At 37.5% G+C, this 21,767-nt stretch overlaps 1 protein-coding gene across 1 annotated transcript; it reads left to right on the top strand.

Moving 5' to 3' along the window:
- Positions 1–2,088: 2,088 nt before the first annotated feature.
- Positions 2,089–3,615, top strand: LOC131061889 (uncharacterized). The gene is made up of 3 exons (XM_057995742.1): positions 2,089–2,600; positions 2,931–3,039; positions 3,280–3,615. Exons 1-3 carry the CDS (start codon positions 2,089–2,091, stop codon positions 3,613–3,615), a joined length of 957 nt encoding a protein of 318 aa, XP_057851725.1.
- The last annotated feature ends 18,152 nt before the right edge of the window (positions 3,616–21,767 follow it).

Here is a 21,767-nt window from a genome sequence, read left to right as displayed (position 1 = left end):
CATGACGAAGTTACAAAGGAATTGAAGTCTAAATTTGATGAATGCCAATAGATTATTCAGCATGGGTTCCTAGTCTGGTAGATGATGCAAGGGTGATCAAAGACAAAATTGTGTGGATCTTTGAGTGCAAATCTATGCTTAGTGCAGCCCAGTCCATCACTAGAGTAGATGTCCTTGACATGAACGACATGGTCGATCAGTTGGAGAATTTTTACGCGATCGAGAATGCAGCCAAGGATGAGATCTTCAATGCTACAACATACAAGGATCCGAGCTACTTGCGGCATATTCAAAAGTGTGGATGACGACTGGATTGAAAGTCTTAGTGTTGTGTAAAGTAATTGATATCTTAGTTAGGATTTTAATTAATATTCAGTTAGTTGTTAAGATAATGAAAGTGTGTGTCCTTTCATTCATGTCTTTCAGCATATGTATTTGTATTAAGTCATTTTGTATCAAATAGAGACAAAGTTTTTTTCAGAGGGAAAAAATCATACTGCTGTAGGGATTGAAAGTCATATGCATTAGGAAATTTTATAGGAAGAAGAAATGTCATTTTGTGCAAGAAAATTGTAATGGAGTACCTCCAAGTGTAGCTTTTGTGTACTTTCATTTCTCAGAGATTAATATACATGATTCACTATTTCTACTTCAAATGCATTATCTACTTTGTGTGTTGATGAAACATTCTTTGTCCTCTTGATAAATCTATTTAAGGATTTGTTGTAATGTGAATCACATGTTGCTGCATTAAATGTGAGATTTGGTTCTTATTGTTTATGTGACACATACTGAACCATTATAGTGATTATTAACATTGTCTCCTAAGTTGATAAAGTTGTTTGTCCACAAAGTATAATATATATTATGAGATAAAGGCACTAGTCTATTATTCATTCTTTGAGATTCTGATTTGATATGCATAAAGTCCCCGAGAGAAAAACATTCTTCTAAAACCTTTGGAATTATTCTATTGCATATTTCTTGTATGTCTTGAAAGCATTTATTTCCAAAATACAACAATCTTTATACACAATTATCTTTACATTTAGTTTTCAATTTCAAAAGCATTCAAATAAAAGCATTCAACAATACCAGGAAATTATTGCCATTCTTACAAAGAGCTATCTTACCAAAGTTTAAATCCACTTTAAATAACTCTTTTTTGTGCTTGAGAGGGAGAGGTATACCCACCTAGGTTCAGTGGAGCCTTAAGTGCAGAGGGATTTGGTCTTTGACCATCCCTAGTTGTTGGCCAAGGCTAGTTGGATCAATTAAGGGCTTGGAAAATCCTTAAGTTTTCCAATTTGTGGTTTTGGGCACCAACAGATTGGTGAATCTATTGGGGAGTTGTGATAAGAAGCACTTAAAATTTCTAGGGGGTTTCATTTTAGACTCTGCTGGAGGAAAGAGCCTAGAAGATTAGTAAAAGATATTTTTCCTCTTAGGAGGTGGCGACTCTACATGTATTACATGAGTAATGATTGGTATGTTGATAAAATAAGAGAAACTCCTAGTAATTTTCCATTAATATTTATGCAGGGGAGGAGATCTCTGCACAAAGGACAAGAAGATCTTGTTTAGTTGAGTCCCAAGAAAAGGAACAAAGGAAAAAAATCAAACATGGTATTTGAAGGATATAGAAGATTTCCTAGTAGGGAGGAAGATTCTTCGTCTACTGGAAAATATGAGAGTAGAGAGGAAAACCCTTTTCATAAAATAACTTCAAAGGATAATAGACATAGCCACGATGAGATCATGAATGCTGAGGAACATGAAGAAAAACAGTGGGATGATCTTATTCTTAAAATGGCAGATATGAGTGTTGATGACACCAAGATGGTGAGGGCACTTAAAAGGTAACCAAATTGGGTGCTATAGAAATTAGGAATAGAGAGAAATAATATTTCAAGCCCCAGGGCAGACAAGGTAGGAGAAGAGAGAGGTGAAATAAGTAGATGAGCAGTTCCAAGATATAGTCCTCCTCATATGAGAAGAAATGACCAACCTTTTGTAACCTATGACAACCCATTGGTAAGTGAAAATAGAAGATGGAGGGATGTGCATAGGGATCAAAATGAAGGAAGGATGGAGGATGGAAGAAGGAATGGAGATGGGGAAAATTATGGGAACCGGATTAACACAAATAAGGCCAACCATGTAGGAAATAATGGATGTGGCATCGATCAGAATAAAGGACAAAATAGAGGTAACAATGGCAATTATGGAAGTGGCAATGGTGGAGGTAGGAACAATGGTAACAATAATGGTAATATTAATGGGGGTGGTAGTAATGGTAATAATGGAAACTATAGCAAAAATAATGGGATTATGAAAAATCAAAGAAAACATCATGTTGGTAGGCAAGCCTTAATCATTGAGAGGTATAGACAATTGGATTTCACTGGAATTGTTGGTTATCCAAATCAGATCACTAATGATTTAAGATTATCAATCCCAAAATTTTCAAGAAATGGAGTTGATTCAGCAGAGAAACATGTTATTAATGTAAAGAATATCATTGAAGAGTTTGAGATTCCTCATGAAGATGTGTTCATGAAGTTGTTGGTTCAGTCTTTGATAGAGGATGTAGGAGATTGGTATAGAAGCCTTCTTGACATATGTATTTGCAGCTAGCAGGAATTTGTGATGCTATTCTTGGAAGAATTTGGAGATCACAATGATCCTTCATTTGCATCCCATGAACTAACAAGCATAAAAAAGAATCAAAATGAATCAGTGAATGAATTTAATAAAAGATTTAATAAAGTATTAAATAGAATACCCAAAGATGTTAGACTTGTTGATTCATTTTTGATTAACTTTTATTTAAGTGCTTTTGACAACAAAAATCATTATGAGATTCTGTCTCATAGACCTAACACTTTACAATAAGCATTCAAAACAACTGTTATTATTGAAAATAATAGGAAGGTGGCTGGAAAAGTTGCTAAGAGAGATGATCCAAAGCTGTACAACTCCAGGGTCTATAGGAAAGATGATCTTACCAAAATCATGGACATGCTCAAGGACTTAAAGGTTAAGCAAAGTCATAATGAAAGGCCACCATACAAGAATAGTAAGCAAATACGTTACAATAGGCCGAGGTTGCATGACATGCCATATAATACAAATTGGAAAGATGGAAAACTAGTAAAACCAAATACCAACAAAGAGAATCCTGACCCATTAAAGAAAACTACAAAATTTGTAGATGAATATCCATGGTGTGATGTATGTAATCTGCCTCATGCTACAGAATGGTGCATGATTGCCTAGGGCTTGGTAGAAGATGAAGAAGATAAAAATGAAGATTATGAACCAACTGTTAATGCCTTCTCATTTGATCCATATTGGGGAAGAAATGAGGATTTATCTGAAGAAGAGGAATATTCTGATGTGTATCAAAGAAGAGAAAATTTGCAATATGGTATACAACATATTTTTTCCAATGATGATGAAGATACCCCTACTTTGAGAAAACTGTTTCAAGAAGAAATAGTGCCTTCTTTGAGAAACCTGACTGAAGAAGAAAAGAAAGCTTTCACTGTTGCAACTATAGAACAAGTGGAAAGTAATTATCAGCCGAGGAATAGGAATGTCAACAATGAGTAGGGCAAGCCAATGGTTATCTTTGCCAAAGTCACAAAATTTGATGGGACAAAAAATAACGTAGCCAAGGGTAAGGATGCTAACGCTAAAAAAGGGACAGAGCTGGAAAATAATAAGCCAATTGAAATTCCAAAGCTTGTCAAGCCAGTGGAGAATAAATAAATTAGTAACCCTTCTTCAAACTGTGCAAATTTTATGTCTCAAGCATTGTCTCAGGTAAAAATTTCTATGCCCTTGCTTGGAGTAATGAAATTTCTAGAATATAAAGATGAGACCTTGAAGATTATATCAAACATTGGGGATCTAAATAAAAATCCTGCTAGGTTAAAAGAGGATCCTCCAGTAATTTACTTAGGTACATCTATCATGAAAAATATCACACAAGTTGATCCATTCTATTTGACATTGTTAATTAACAATAAAATGGTCAAGAATTGTATGATAGATTCAGGGGTAGCGGTGAACACCATTTAGGGGCAGTGGTGAACACCATGCCTGAAAATGTCATGAGGGAGCTTGGGATGCATGTTGACACACCTTATGGTAAGTGTTATGCCATGGAAAACATGTCTATACCAGTGGTGGGTATTATGAAAGATGTAGAGTTCAAGTTTCCAGCCTGCCCAGATACCACATATAAGACATACATCACAATGGTACAAGTTCCTACAAACTACAGAATGTTGTTATCCAGGTAATGGTCAAATCTGGTGGGTGGTCACGTTCAGCTTGATCTATCTTATGCTACTATTCTAGTCAAAGGGACAACAATGAGGATAAAAAAAGAGCCAAGATCCCTGTATCTCATAGAAGAAGTTGATCCCAATGGAGCAACCTACTTTTTCCATTCAGATATGGACAAATTCTAGGTAAGTATTTCTAAACCTTTAGAGATCAGTAAAGTTACACAAATAGTTAAACAAAATAAAAACTTAATTTGGAAATTATACTTTGATGGTGCCTATAGTAAGGAAGGGAATGGAGTAGGAGTTGTACTTATTGCACCTAATGAAAAAAAAATTAAATACTCTTTCTTGTTATTAGTAAATTCAAAAGCCAAGAAGAAAGAGTCCTATCCAGCTCCTCTAGAGTAATAGTTTCACAAGTAGTTAACAACTCTTGAATATTTATATGCTTGTCCTCCTCCATTGCTGATAATCTTCTACCATCTAATTTTTCATATAATTGTGTCGATATTTGATTTTCAATTTATAACAAGGATTTCTTATATATATCCAAATACAATAAAACTACTTCCTCAACTTCTCTTTATTCATCATCATCTAAATTCTCATAATAGATTTGTACATTCTTCAACATACCATCCTTAGTTATTTCATCTACTAAATATACACAAGTCTTGGGTGGAATATTAGTTACATTACCAGATACAAGTGAAAGATCAGTTTCATCCATCTTCTTTCTTCTTCCAGTACCGGATGGGGTAGAATGTGTTTCCTTTGGAGCTCGCTTCTGTGCCAATACCCTGATTGTAACTTTCCTAACCGGTTGCTTCTTTGCTTCTACCTTAGTCTCTTTATCTTTCTTCCTCAATACCCTCTTGAATTCTAAGGGTATGTCATCATCAGATCTAGATTCTGATGGAATAGACTCAATAAATTTTTTTGGTTCTTTCCTCTTCCTTCCCTTTTTTGGAACAACATCAAGTAATGCCTTGATATCATGTGAAACCTATTCCACAAAATTTCTTGCCTCGCCCTGCTACTTCTCCCTCTTCTTCTAGTTAAACTCAATCTCAACCTCTTTCTTTTTCTACTTAGCAGTACCAAACTTTTTCTCAACTTCATCAATAGGTGCATCAATTAGCAACTATGCATAAGCATCTAGAATCTATGCATCAACTTCGTAACCCATCTCTTCAATCTAAATCTTTTGGGGCTTGAAAACTTCCATCAAAGGTTCATCTTTCTTAACCATTAAGCATATCTTGGTTGAGTATTTCTCAACAATTTTCTTTGGAACCCTCTCCCTAGAATTCATAGTCTTCTGGAATGCCTTAAAGTAACCCCATACTTCATCATCTCGCTCACTACCCAATGTAGCAATAGATTGTTTCAGTTGCCTTCCTACTGGGATATCAAATGCCCATTGTCTCTTCTCAAAATTGAGAGTTTCATTAATAAAAAAAATATCAAACAAACAATAAGATTTCCATACCGGAATGTTCCCTTCTTCTCTCCTTTGATCTTCCCTAGGTTAATTAACAGTTCATCTAACATCCATCCATAGAGATCTAACTTCTCATGTTCCCTCATCATCTTATGTATTGTATAAATGCAGGAGCTAGAAACATAATTCAAACAGTTTGGATGAGTTTCCTTGTAACCAATAATCATGCTTCTTAATCTAATATCTCTTTCATTGATAGTGCTAATCCTCCATTTCCAACCAAATGAATTCCCCATGCACTCTTCTTAAAACATATATGATAATCTCATCCTCAAATTTGGGAATATCCAAAATGCTAGTAAACCCTAGATCCTCAATATGCTGATACTCGGGCTTAATCTTTCCAAAATATCCCATTAACTCATTCATATACATGCTCTTAATATCTCTAGTTCCCAAATCCTTAATATGATAGTGAATGTAAGCTCTGACATCTTCAACATATACGACTCATTTTGGGATATGAGAAAAAGTGCCAACCGAATCATCCAAGGTGGCTATATGTAGATATCGCTTGAAAATAGGCCTAGGATGGTCCTTGACCTCAACAGCAGTAGGATTTGCAATAAAATTTGGTGCAAATGATGATCCCACTTCCATGATGAAAGATAAATACCTGTGAATAGTTGCCGGTGAATACCCTAAAAACTCTTCCGATCATTGGTGAAATTACTCAAGAAGATATTGATCACTCTAAATTTCCTTGGGCTCGCTCTACATCGCTTTGAATCTCTCTGATTGTAAAGTGATCAGAAATGAAGTCCATTTAACCTTTTATCCTTGAAGAAACCCTAATCCATCATTGATATGAATGACTTCTGATGAAAGATACCAGATCTCGGTCTAACATCTCCATGTTGGATAAGTATCTTCAATGTATGGAACATCTTCCAGAACCTCTTCCTAGGGCATAAGAAGTATTATCATGAATTTTGCCTACCCCTAAGGCATCTACCTTAGTTACTAGATGAGCCTGCTTCCGGTGCAGGAGCAACCTCCTCTATCGGTTGAGTAACCAGAGCATTTAAATCTATAGATTGATCTTCTGACTTCCTGACCCATTTCTTGATATGATCTTGTCGGATTTCATTAACCTTCTCTTTTCCTTTCTCATTTAATCCATCATTGTTAACTGGTGGATTTCTACTTCTATAGAACCTAGCTATATGTCTAACCTCATTGCATGCATAACATGTAACATTGTTCTTTTGAATTGCTTTTCTAAAACCGATATAATTGCTTGACCTCCATTGATTAGCCATATGTCAAAATTTTCCACATGCATAACATTTAACATTCATTCTGCAATCTTGTATCTTATGACCATACTTATTGCATTTAAAACATTGACCCAGAGCAGAATTATAGTTATGATTTCCTCTATTTCTACATTGCCTAGCCATGTGACCAAAATTATTAGAAACAAAGAATCTACCATTAAATTTATAAGCATTAAGCTACCTTACCGATGCCTTCTGATTTTGATCTTCATTTGCAGTACCAGAGCTTTGACCTTGTTCAAATCCAAGTCCATTAGAATCTCCATTTTGTCTTTGACTTTTCAATAATTCATGAAGTTGTGCTGAACTAACCTTGAATTTTTCGTTATACTCACTTGCAATAGTGAGATCATCTCTTAGAATTATCATTTGTCTCTCAAGCTCTTCTTCATTACTCAGGGATTGTACTAAATCTATCCTCAACATCTCATTCTCATGAACCAACCTACCACATTCCTCAAATTTGTCTTTCAGAGATACATCAAGATTTTCTTCCTTCTTCTTCTGGTCCTCAATCTCCTTTGACATCCTCATAGTTAAATCTCGCATTTCATTCCTCATGACCATTTTCTCTAGACTCGGCTTTTGACATCTCTCATTAAGGGAATTCTTCTCTTCATTATCCTTATTTTGCAAAAGTTTCTTCCTCCTAGATTGAACATATGACAACCTCTCCTATAGGACAAGAATGAATTATTGAGAAGAATTCAATTCATCTTGTAACTTCAAGTTCTTCATCCTTTCAACATCATAATCTTCAAGTGCTACCTCAAGTTGCTTCTCCAAACTCATATGCATGGATTCTAGATTCAAGATCTTCCTCAAGCTATTAAACTTCCTCTGAGGCACAAGGCTCTGATACCAATTGTTGGAATCGAAGATCACTAAGAGAGGTGGGTGAATCACTGATCTACCTGAGTGATTTAATTAACCTTATTAAAACATGCATTCACAAACTGGTATACCAGTACATATAAGATTAAAAGAAGTAAAGCAACCAATAAGTCAATCACACAAATGAATATTATAGCACAGAGCATTATACATGAAAAATCTCAAAGAGGAAAAACCACAGTGGAATTTGTGACCCACAATATCAATCCACTAGCCATAGATATTACAAAATATAGGGGCCTACACTTTTAGGAAGGCTTACAACCTAGAGCACACTGCTCAATCAAAAAAGGAGCCTCACTGACTACATACAAATCCAGACTATAATCCAAAGAAATGAGTGATTTGCAAAGATAACATATTCTATGCCTGAATACAGTTCTAGTTAAGCTCTATTTGTTCCAGTCTGAAACCCTAAACCCTTACCAAAATAAACTCTTATATAAATGTCCTTACATACATGATCTCTCTCATATATCTCATATATCCTTCATTACATTCCAAAACCTTATATTTTTCAAAATGATCTAATCAAATGACATATATACCTGTAGACACCTAAAAATGGTCAACGCTTGCGGAGTCATACTTTAACATTTGCGCATTGCCTCATTTTAGGTTTTTGCGTCGCACTAATATTTTCTCCTATTTCATGCACTTGGTCTTTATCATTTGCGAGCATCGAGTCTTTCTTCTGCATTTCTTCATTTATCTCGCTTTCGAATTTGGTCTTGTCGACAACAATCTTCAGTCATGATTTTGATTGATCTTATCCTATCACATCAATGTGCGTGCTCAGTTGTCATCATTTTGGATATCGTTAATCCTAATTAGGGTTTTGTCCTCTTGTCAATCTTGTCGTTTTGCGATCGATTTGTCATCGATCGTTATCATTTTCAATCTTGTCATTTTGCGATCGATTTGTCATTGATCATCGTCCTTCTCAATCGTGTTAATTTGGATCAATTTGTCATTATTCCTCGTAAATTGGTGCATTTATCAATCAAAATTGTTTATCACATTGATCATTTATCAATTCAAAATCATGATCGAATCGACATCAAGTCAATCTTACATCAAGACCTAATTGTCGTTCTTGCATTTCTAATTTATCTTCTAGGGTTTTATGATTTATTCATTTAACCTTGTTTGTCATTTTCTCTCCATTTTCTTCCTCTAGGTTAAATAATTTATTTATTTATCTTAGGTCTTCGTGTCACAATTAAATGTTTAATTTAATTGGCTAACTAATTATTCCTCTTTTTGTGAATTAATTAATAAATGACAAATTATTAATTAATTTACCTAATTTTCTAAATTCCCTCTTTGTGAATTAATTAATAGATGAGTAATTATTAATTAATTCACTAAATTCTTAATTTCCTAATTTCTAATTTCCTAATTTTCTAATTTTCCTAATTCCTAATTTCCACCTATTTTCTAATTTGTCAAATTTAATTTCCACCTAATTAATTTCTCTCTAGTTCTCCCTATTTTTGTGCTTCGGTGGAAGCATGAATTTCTCATGCGTCATACTTTTGACATAGCAAGATGTCATAAGCCTTTAGTCCTCTAACCTTTGCATTGGCAATATGTCATAATTCATGACATAGAAGGTGTCATAACCTTCTCCTTTCCACTCAATTGTGCCGATTTTGAAATCAATTGCCTAAATATCAATTTCATGCTAATCTTGTCTTTTCTCCAATTTATCTATAAATTGGATGAATTTCTTCAATCCTGAGCTAATAATCATCTTCTGAGCTAATAATCGCTTGTTTTGAATTACTTTATTGAATCAATCATGCTTCAAGTACTCTTGAGCAATCATCTTGTCTACTTGCTTTCATATCATGATCATGCACTAGTAGGTGAGATCCACAACAAAGCTATTTGGAGAAGAAAGAAGGGCAATGGAGCCGCATGAAGGAAGCATTTAGATCTACATTTGGTTTGCATAATCTTTAGTTTTGAATGTTTCATTTTCATGTCTTTATTGAGTGTGTTTAGGATTGATCATTGCAATCTGCTTTTGTGATTGAGCTATGACTAATGTTTATATTTGCTTTGATGTTTTCCGATTTCCTAACTACATTAATTGGTGAACCCGACGTGAACACTAACCATCTAACCCCTTAACTATGTTTTTGAGTGCTTGTGAGTTGATTTGTAGGTAAAAAAAAACCCAAAAATAGGGTAGTGTAGGGTTTTCTGGGGACTTCTGCGCCTGTGTAAGACAACTTGCGCCTGTGTTAAGTATTTTGCACTTGTGTTAAAGACATTCTGTGCTTGTGTCATGAGTTCTGCACCTGTGTCATGAGTTCTGCGCCTGTGTAAAGTCTAGAAACAGAGGTAAAAATGTAGTGTTTTACTTGAAAATTGTTTGTTTTGCATTTTGTTTTCTGCTTTTTGGTTTTTGGTGCTGATTCTCTGTGCAGCACCTTGGCATACGCATGACAAAGGCAATAAATGAAACTGCTAACATGCTTTGTGCAGGTTCGATAGTCAAAGACCAAGCATATCAAATTTCTGACTTGGGTTTTACAGGTTGCCTTGGAATACAACTAAACTTTGTGTTTGAAATTAATGTTTAGGCACCTAGTGATTTCTAAATAGGATGGAATGAATCTATGCTTGATTTGATTATTGAGTTTGACATTGGAGTAGGAGAGTATGCTCTCATCCTTCTTAGGGTGATGAGAAATCTAGATCTTCAATACCATGCTCATGTCTTTGATTGTGTGTCACCTTTAGAGGGCCTGCCTTCCTGACCATTTGCTTTTGCAAGCAAGTGATAATCGTGAGAAGGGAATGACCCAAAGTGAGTATGGCTAGAATACCTTGGCATTCTAACTCACTATAAACAAATACCTGATGGGCGAAAGCTTTGAGGGAAGGGTTATGTGGGAATTATAGTTACTTGGGAAGTGATGACCCTTGGACTCTTTCTCATATCAACATCTAAGTAGGACCTCGTGGTCTAAATCGTGCTTGCGTGACTACATTTTTTTGGTACCTTGGTGGGGTTAATGTCTCAATCACACTTGCGTGACACCAAGGAGTAACACTTAACAGAAATCCTTACTAAACACCTTGTCTTTAGAGGCCAAAAACCCTTCTAGTTTCTTGAGAAGGACAAGTTCGGATACTTGGAAGAGATACTAAGTTTGCCATGGGGAGATTTCCATGGGGACTAATGCTTGGCTGCCCTGAGAAGTGAGTGCCGTGGAGGGGAGCCCGTGGGGTCAAGCATCTATGTATTCTCCTTGAATCCCATAACGAGTCTACCTCTCAAGTACCTACTGCCCTTGCCTACCATAAGAAATGTGTGAATGAGCATGATTGTCTTGAGTCTAAGTTGAAATATCTTGTCTTCTTTGTTTGTCAAAAGTTGAATTGCATCTCATTTCAAAAACAAGGTTAAACATAAGAACATTTCATCCAACAAAGTTCAAGAAACACCTTCAAACATGGTTGTCAAACATTTTTCAAAATCTTGTTTCAACATTCATGTCACTTAGATTTAGGTTCATCCTAGGTTTGCATTTTGCAAAGGCATTGTCAACTACCAAGGTTAGGTTTCACCTAAGTCATACTCCTTTGCATATCAATAAGGGTCATCCATTTGCATATGTCCTCTTGCATTAAAGTCATACCATTGTCATACACTTGCATTTGCATACCCTAGGTCTCTTCATTAAGCTTAGGTCATTATCATATCACATTAGGGTCACTTGCATAGTAATTGTCCCTTAGCATATAGTGCCAAAACTAGGTTTTGTCATACTTGAGTAATCCAAATCTTTGATAAACTCTAAGTCATTGTTAGGAAGTCTAGACCTTATCAAACCTTTTCTCTTTATGTCAGTATTGTCATTTGGTCAAACCTAGCTTAGTATCCAAGCATATAGGGGAGACTTTGTCATTTGTCCTTTTGTCAGTTGGTCCTTTTGTCCTTTGAGGTCTAGACATCATTTCAATTTCCTAAGGGTCTCTTTTAGATTTGCATTCCAAAAAGTTTGTCAAAAATCTTCAAAAACAACCAAAAACATAGATTGCATTCTTGCCATAGATTGCATTTTCGTCTATTCAGTTTGCATTTAGTTGCATATTATATAGTATCCTTGAAAAATTTCCAAAAGTATTGCATTTGCATAAGTGACATGCCTGTTGAGACAAGATCAAAATCTGAAAAGATGGGCGAACCAACGTATCAACCCATTGACAACATAGCAAATTCGCAGTTTCAAACTAGTCAAACAGTACAAATTGAAGGTTCATCAAACACATCTTTATCACCATATGAAATGGTTCAACTTGGAACACCTCCATTATATGAACCAATGTTTGTACCTATGAAACCAGGACATGGGAGTGTTCCACCAACTACAAGAGGAAGTGCACCTTTCAATTTGAATCAACCACACCTGCAACATGACATTCAAACTCAAACATTATATGAAGAACAAACTCTTTCGCAAGGATTTGGTTCAGATCAAGGCATTCAACAAGAAGCGAATCCAAATGTCCAACCAGATTCTTCATCAGATTCCGATGCTTCTGATGATATTGATATGTTCCTTCAAGATCCTAAGGTGACAAGAAAGATGGATAAGTTCTTGAACAAGGTCTTTAAAATGTTCCCACAAAAATATCTTAACATGATGAGTAATGTGACCTCCCCAGGTGAGCAAGTCAATGTGCAAAAACAACAAGGCGATGAGTTGTTAACTTTCTCTCCGCATCCAAATGAAGAAAATGTGCAACCAGAAACTCAGCCTACCTTGATGAGTAAACGTGCTTCAAAGGCATTGACAGTGACTATTCCTCAAAAGTCACCATTTGAGACAATAAATAATCCATTGTTCAACACAACACCTATAACAAAAGATCAAATGAAGACCACTCAAATATTGACAGCTGTCCCTCAATAAGAAGTGGTTCCTTACATGCATAAAATTGGATCAAAATCTAAGATGCAGGAAAGCTTCATGACTAGAATGCCTGATATCAATAATGTCCAAAGCAAATCCATGATGCAACAAAGTTCTTATGTCCTGTTAAGTTCAATATATTTGCCAAACACTATTGTGACAAATCCTTCGATAATGGCGACACAAAGAGCTACGGATAGTGTTTTGCACCAACAACAATTGTTGCAACAATTGAGTAATACACAAAAGGTAACATCAAATGTGCAAACAAGCAATGCACAACAAGAACAATACCGCATTCGACAACATGTTGCAGCGCCCTCTGCACCATTACAAGTTAATGCAAACTTGCAACCATCACTGTGGATTGGACAAACAACACAGCAAGTTAATGCAAGTGTCATTCCCCATCTTAAGGAGAAGCAACAAAAACCATCTAAACAAAGTTTTTTACAAATGATGGGATATACACTGCGACAACAATTGGCACAAAGTCAACAAATTCTGAGTCATCAGCATCAAGATGTGCCTCAATATGTGCCAAGCCAAACAAGCTATCATACTTCACAACCGCAATTGGCGCCTGTGCAATATCAACAACCTACTTAATTGCAATATCAACCTAGGCTCCAAGAAGCACAACAATATAATCAACAGCAAGGCCAACAACAAAACCAACAACGCAAACCTTTCCGATCGTGGGATGGGCCTCCTCGATAGTTTATGCCATTGGGAGAGCCTATTGAATCAGTGATGAAACAATTAATACAAGCAAAATTTATCAAGCTACCAGATTTCAAGGCAGAACCTGCGGTAAAGCCGCATTGGTGGAATGATAATGCCTATTGTGAATACCATCGGTCCAAAGGACATAAAACTGCATCATGTTTTCAATTGAAGCATCTGATTCAAGACCTGTTAGAGCAAGGAGTAATTGAGGTAGATCCACCCCATGCGACCTCTAACACTGATCATACCATTTTCAAAACTCCTTTGCTTGATCATGACAAGGGGAAGGCATCTTCTTCAAACTCTACTCAAATTGCAAATTATGCAAGTTCTGGTTATAATAATGTCATTAATTGTTTTCATGCTTCAAATGAGTATGTTTCTACCCTAAGAATAAAGGGACAAGATCCTTCTTGTGCAGTCACCACTCGTCGATCCAAAATGTTCCTGAAAGGAGCTCCCGCAGCTCCTCCCAAGCCAACTCCTGCAAGTCAGTATAATCTCTTGGATCATCTAGGAAAGACACTTGCACAAATATCAATCCTTGAGTTGTTGAAAATGTCCCCCATGCATCGTGCAGTCCTGGATAAATCTTTAATTGAGTCCACTGTCCCGACAGATATTGATGTTGACCAATTTCAAGCCCGGATTGGACATCTAGTTGTTTCCCAAAATGTCGCATTTTCTGATAATGATATGTCACCTGATAAGCTCCCTCATAATGATCCTTTACACCTTGAAGTCTTTGTCCATGATTGCAAAATCTGATGAGTCTTGATAGATGGCGGAGCGGGTCTTAATAATTGTACCTTGAGAGTGGTCATTGGCCTTGGATATACAGAATATGACAATGATGCTTCCAAAAGAATAACAATCAAAGCATATGGTGATGCTAAGCGCCCATCCAAAGGGATAATTACATTGCCTATCAGGGTCAGTCCAGTGATAGAAAACACTTTCCTACAGGTCCTAGACCTCGATCTCCCTTACAATATGATTCTTGGCCATCCATGGATCCATGCAATGAAAGCAGTTCCATCCATCTATCATCAATGTTTAAAATATCCTTACAATGGAATTGAGATAACAATTCCAGGAGATCCTAATCCATTTCAATTTTGTGCTACTCTAAAGGATACCCCTCAGTAGCAAGTCCCAGTCAATAGAGAGGCCAAATCACATAGTTATGTGGATCCTAATGAATTGTTAGATGCTGTCAAAGGAAAATTGAAGATATAAGACCAAGGATGCGGAGAATATTCAATGGATCAAACATTCCTCATTGGGAATTTACCAATATTTGCAAAATCATATGGCAAACTGCATTTATTGCAAAAGGAGCCTAAGGTCGTTATTCAATATCAGCCTCCCACTATATTTACAAGATGGGGTGAACTTGACAAGGAAACGTTAGATGATGATGTCATAGATTGGCTTTACAAAGATCCAATTGAGACCCCACCCGTCAGATTGCCCATGGAACGGTACGGCAAAGGATTCACTATGCTGCAAAAGAAAGGATATGATGGTTGCAGTGGCTTAGGCCTGAACAACAATGGAAGGCTAGAACTTGTTATACCCAAAAGGCGACCTCCAACTTTAGGGTTAGGTTTTGTACCATTGCAAATTGGACCCTCATCTTCCAAAGTGACCACGCGTGGAAAAGGGCGTGACTCTGATGATGAAATAACACCTGAGGATACCCGACCTGAAACTGATTCCAATGAATGGGAGTGGAGTTCCTTTTCTTCTAGCTCCTATGCCCTGGACAATATTTTCATTGACCTTGATAATTTGCGTATGGAAGACAAACATGAAATAACTCGTCTTCCTAAAACATGTCCTCATGCTTGGATAGAGTCATTCTGGGACCCAAGCTCCAAATCAAATACAAGCAGTTCGGATAATGACACCACAGATGTTCACATCCTCACCATATCAGCCCTCTTTCTCCTGAAAACCAATGATGACATGCCCCTCGTCTATCCCCAGGTTATCCAACATGACCAACAAGAACCACTAACATTGGACTGTTTTCAAAATGACGAAGCAATTGTAGAATTCCTTGGACTACGGGAAGGCATTCCACAAGGTGATCATAAGGCAGGATTTGCTATGGACCTAGATTCCACAGCATATTTTGGGGAGTCAACTCCATCTTCCAGTCATCAAAATAAAAAAAGAAAAGAAAAAGTAAAAAATCAAAAGAATAGATCTTTGAGTGAAAATCGTAAGGCACTCTCTGATCATACAAAAGTAAAAATAAAAGACATACCTTTGGGTGAAAACCTCTCGTAGGCACCCAAAGGTGGAAGAATGGACATGCCCCTATCAAGTCAGGACAAATCAACATTGCTAGTGGAAATGACCGAGGAAATCAATTTGGGTACACCTGACAACCCTAAGGTCATTGATTTTGCGGCTTCTCTATCACAACAGGAAAAGATAGACTTTGTCAATTTCTTTCTTGAGAAGAAGATCAGCTTTGCATGGCCCTATGCAGATATGCCTAGCCTCGATCCAGAATTAGTCCTTCATCATTTGCCATTAAAAGTAGATGCCAAGCCTATCAAACAGAAACTTAGAAAGATGCATCCTCAGGTGGCTCTTTTGGTCAAGGTAGAACTGAAAAAATTACTAGATGTGGGCTTTATCAGACCCATTGATTATGCAGACTAGATTTCAAATTTAGTACCAGTTAGCAAAGTAACTGGGGGCATTAGAATCTGTACAGGTTTTAGGGATCTCAATAAAGCATTCCCTAAAGATGATTTTCCATTGCCAAATATCGACATCATAGTGGACATGACTGCTGGATATGAGATGGTTTCATTAATGGATGGTTTCTCCGGCTATAACCAAATTCACATTGCTCCTGAAGATCAACATAAGACAACATTCACTTGTGCCTGGGGTACCTATTGCTGGAGTGTGATGCCCTTTGGTCTTAAAAATGCAAGTGCTACATATCAAAGAGCAATGACGACAATTATTCATGATTTCATGCATACTTTGATGGAGGACTATGTTGATGACTTGTTATGCAAATCTATCACAAGAGATAGTCATCTAGCCATCCTGGGCACAATCTTTGACCGAATGGAGACATACAAGCTCAGACTCAATCCAAAGAAGTGTGTCTTTGGTGTCACAGCTGGCAAATTACTAGGGTACATTGTTTCTCACAGAGGCATTGAGGTCGACCCTGCCAAGGTTAAAGCAATAATGGATATGCCTCCTCCTTCTAATCTCCATCAATTACGCAGTCTGCAAGGAAAGCTCCAGTCAATCCGCTGCTTCATAGCTCAGTTGACCGACAAATGTCATCCATTCCAGCATCTATTGCATAAAGGTGTCGCTTTTAAATGGACTGAGCAATGTCAATCAGCCTTTCAAGCTCTTAAAGACTATTTGCTATCGCCGCCTGTTCTAATGCCTCCTATAGAAGGAAAGCCTTTTATATTGTATATTTCTGCAACTGAAATGGCATTAGGAGTTCTCTTGGCCCAACAAGATGAGAACGACAAAGAGCGAGCTATTTATTATATCAGCCAGACACTAGTAGGCTATGAACTAAATTATTCAACTATTGAAAGGGCATGCTTAGCAGTGGTATTTGCAACACAAAAGCTCTGACATTATATGTTAAATCACCAAACCTTGTTGGTTGCAAAAATTGATCCCCTAAAATACTTGCTTAGTAGAGCAGCTTTGACGGGTCGCCTAGCAAAGTGGGTTATTATCCTCAGTGAATTTGATATTGAGTATATGGAGCGAAAGGTGACAAGTCATTGCAGATCAACTTGCAGAGGCTCCTATTTATGATGATCATCCCATGTTGACTGATTTTCTAGATGAATCAGTCTTTGCTCTCACATCCTCTAATGAATGGAAGTTATATTTTGATGGATCCCATAACAAGTTCAGGTCCAGAGCCGACATCTTGTTTGTCACCCCTCAAGGTGATGCTATTCCAAAGTCCTATAGAATAACTTTTCATTGTACCAATAACATTGCAGAGTATGAAGCACTGGTCACAGGACTCCAAGTAGCAGTCCACTGGAATATCACACATTTGCAAGTCTATGGAGATTCTCAATTAGTCATCTGACAAGTGAATGATGACTACGAAACAAAAGATGAAAAGATTATTCCCTATAAGCATATGGTAGATTTCTTCAAGACCAAATTCATGGCTATCCATTTCAGTCAAGTTCCAAGAATGCAAAACAAGTCGGCAGATGCGATGGCTATGATTGCTTCCATGTTGAATATGCCCCACAATATGGACAAATGTGAATTTTTAGTCGAACAATTGCTGGTTCCTTCTTTTGACATTTTGACAGCAGATGTGATGTGCATTCTTGTTGGTCCCAATTCCCCATGGTACAATGACGTATATCGATATTTGAAATCCCAAACCTTACCACCCAACCTTTCCGCTAACCAATGGCGAGCCTTCATCCAACAGATAGCCAAATATGTCATCATCACCGACACCCTTTACCGTCGTTCCTTTGACCATACCCTCCTCAGGTGTTTGGATTCTGATGAAGCACAAATGGCTTTACACAAGGTTCACAATGGTATATGTGGGGGCCATTTCAATGGTCTAAGCTTAGCCAAAAAGTTGATTCGTGCTGGGTATTATTGGCCCACTCTGGAAAAAGATGTTCATGATTTTGTTAAGAAATGCTACAAATGTCAAATCCATGGAAACTATATTCATGCACTCGCCCAAGAGCTTCATTCTGTCATATCTCCATGGCCCTTTTCTCAATGGGGATTGGATCTTATTGGCAAGATTCACCCGACATCCGCAAATGGACACAAGTTCATCATTTTAGCCACAGAGTATTTTACAAAATGGATCGAGGCTATCCCCATGACTTATATCACTGGAGTGCAAATTTCAAAATTCCTCTTGAATTATATCATATGCCGATATGGGTTTCCTCTTGCCATAGTCATAGATAATGGTCGCCCCTTCAAGAATAAAGATGTCAAGGAACTCTGTGAAAAGTTTCATATCCAACACCGTTTCTCCAGTCCATACTATCCACAGGGTAATGGTCAAGCCGAAGCATCAAATAAAACCATTATCAAGATCCTGAAAAAGGTTGTCAATGACGCTGGTCAAGATTGGCATGTATAGTTGAATCTAGCACTATGGGCCTATCGCACTTCTATCTGCACACCTACTGGCACAACACCTTATTCCTTGATGTATGGTGCGGAAGCCATTTCACCCTTGGAAGTGGAGATTCCTTCCTTGCATGTTTCCCTGCAACATTTGATTGATGATGAGACGCATAGAGTCTCTCGGTTGCATCAGCTTGAAATGTTAGATGAGAAATGTTAGACAACCCTGACACATTTGCAAGCATATCAAAACTATCTCCATCGCTCTTATAATAAGAAGGTCAAAGGGCGACACTTCGAAGTGGGAGATCTGGTTTTAAAGGCAAACCCTAAGAATGCACAGTCTACTGACATCATAAAAGGTAAGTTTGAACCTAATTGGGTTGGGCCTTTCATAGTGACTGCAGCCTATGGCTCGGGGGCATATCAGTTGGCCACACCAGAAGGTGAACCTCTATTTGATCCTGTAAACAACATGCATCTTCGCAAGTACTGGGCATAAATTTCTATCAGCACTTCTTCCAGTATGATCCTGAGAAAATACAAAAAAAAAAAAAGTAAAAAAAAAAAAGAAAATACAAAAAAAGTGAAAAAAAAGAAAATACAAAAAAAAGTGAAAAAAAGAAAATACAAAAAAGTGAAAAAAGAGCAAAAAAGTAAAGAAAAATGATTCGCCCTCTAGTGAAAACCTGGTAAACAGGCGCTTTGGGCAAGTACCATGGTGAAAACCTGGGAAACAGGCGCTGTGAGTAATAAGATCATTGCTCCGCCATCTGTCATGACCTCTAGTTATGCTTTCTCTTGGCCGGTTTATCATGTCTATCTTTGTCTTGACCCAATGTTCTATTCCAGGCCTGTTATTGGTCAACATCATTGTCTTGCATACTCTGGTTGCTTGTACATATGTTTTGGTCCCGGTCTCTATATATCTTTCAGATGCGCATTGGGTGCGTTCCCCTTGTCATGATCAATCACTAGACCTTTTACATCTAAAAATGTCCTGAAAAAAATCCCAAAAAGAATTGAAAAATGTCCTGAAAAAAATCCCAAAAAAATTGAAAAATGTCCTGAAAAAAATCCCCAAAAAATTGAAAAATGTCCTAAAAAAATCCCTAAAAATCATATAAAGTCTTGAAAAAAAAAGTCCCAAAAAAGAAAAATCAAATAAAGTCCTGAAAAAATTGTAAAAAATCGAAAAGCAAAACAAAAACATAAATAACCCCTTTGTGCATAGACAGCTCACTAAGTATACATCCAACGACATGCAATCCAACACTGTGCTTTAGAAATCATGCGTAAACAGATGAACTTTTTCACTCCAACCAGACATTCAAATTGATCGCACTTGTCACATCAATCAACCTCCAAATCGTTTGTCCTTGTCACTAATATCATGGGTCTTATACAGGGTGTGGTATACTTGAAACCAGACTGAGTCCTGTCTTAGACGGGGTACTGCATGTCCTGAAACCAGACAACATGATCGTCCTATCAGCACTTTCAACTTTTGACAATGAAGATCAAGATGTTTGTTTGATTTGTTGGAATTTGTGTATTTTATCTTTTTACTGATTTATTTTTTGTCTTTGATCATGTTCCTATGTTGTTCGATGATGTCACTGAGTGATTTAGAGTGACCGGGATGGTTCATGGTCCCTTTCTTTTTGTTGTGATTGCTGTTTGTCTATGATGTGTTTGTCTTTTGCAAAAAGGTTTGCATTTCAGCTCTGGCCTTCAATGCCATGATGCTACGCATCCATTTTGCTACATTAAAATAAAGGTTCTCACCTACAAAGTGCATTACTGAAAGCAAGTTTTTCTTCGTCCCCAACTCTTCTTTGTCTCATTTTCTTCTTACTAACATTTCTTCCATCAGTTCGGATAGTCAGTTCGGTCTAGTGCTTTGATTTCTCCAAAAACATAAGCTGCATCTTGCATCCACTTGGTTAGTGCATTTGCATTAAGCATGTTATCCATTTCATATTATCAATGCATCAAAAACACATAAAAATGCATCCATACATGTTCCATAATGATACATCAACAATGCATAAGTCATCCATACATAGAAAATTACATAAGTCATAGCACATTGCATCCCATCATCTCGATGCATATCATATCATATGTCACAATAATATCAAAGTACAAAATTGGACTGTCTGTCCTAAGTATGGCCCGTAGGCTGACTACAAAATATCAAACTACATAATGTCCACTGTCTGTCATAAGGAGCATGTGCCTCTGACACTGGGTGCTCCCTCTATCCTCCTCATCCCTGCCATGTCTCGCGGATGATGTCCCTCCTGGTCCTGGCTGTGGTGGTCTCATAGGTCCACTCACCCCCATGCTGCTCAATGACCTCTGAGAGCGTGCCCTGCTCTCTGTCCTCGATTGTGCCCGATATGAAGGTGCTCTCTACTTTGGTGGAACTGCACTCTCATATAGTGTCCTCCAATGGCATATCTCCTCTCCGGCCTCTAACAACATCTGTGCCATCTCCCATGCACTGGCATCCCGAATCGACCCAATATACTCAGTGACTCTTTGTTCTTCTTGTTGTGCCTGAGCTATTGCTGCATCTCGAGCCGCTATGAGTTTGGCTATCTCCACTCTGAACTGCTCATGCTCTCTCTCTAAAGTCGCAATATGATCATGCTGACTCACTATGGTAGCCCTGCACATCTCCATCTTCTCTATGCTAGCTGTCTCTGGCTCTATGGGTATATCCTGCAATGCCTCCTACTCGCCTGAATCTAGCTCATCCTCGTCATCCCCATCCTCATCTCTATCCTCATCATCACCCTCATCCTCATCACCACCCTCATCCTCCTCATCCTCATCATCTCCCTCCTCCTCTCCAGCAAGTGGGAAGTCCTCTTGTCGCCTCGGTACTGGAATATCCAGATCTGTCAATGGCACTGGCCACTGTCATGCAAACCATCTCTCATACACTTTTGTCATCTCAGAATCTTCTACATCTGAT

Source organism: Cryptomeria japonica, chromosome 9 (assembly GCF_030272615.1).
Source record: "Cryptomeria japonica chromosome 9, Sugi_1.0, whole genome shotgun sequence".
Classification (NCBI taxonomy): Eukaryota; Viridiplantae; Streptophyta; class Pinopsida; order Cupressales; family Cupressaceae; genus Cryptomeria; species Cryptomeria japonica.
The sequence above is the reverse complement of the archived record's forward strand: the minus strand, read 5'-3'. Positions and strand labels throughout refer to the sequence as shown.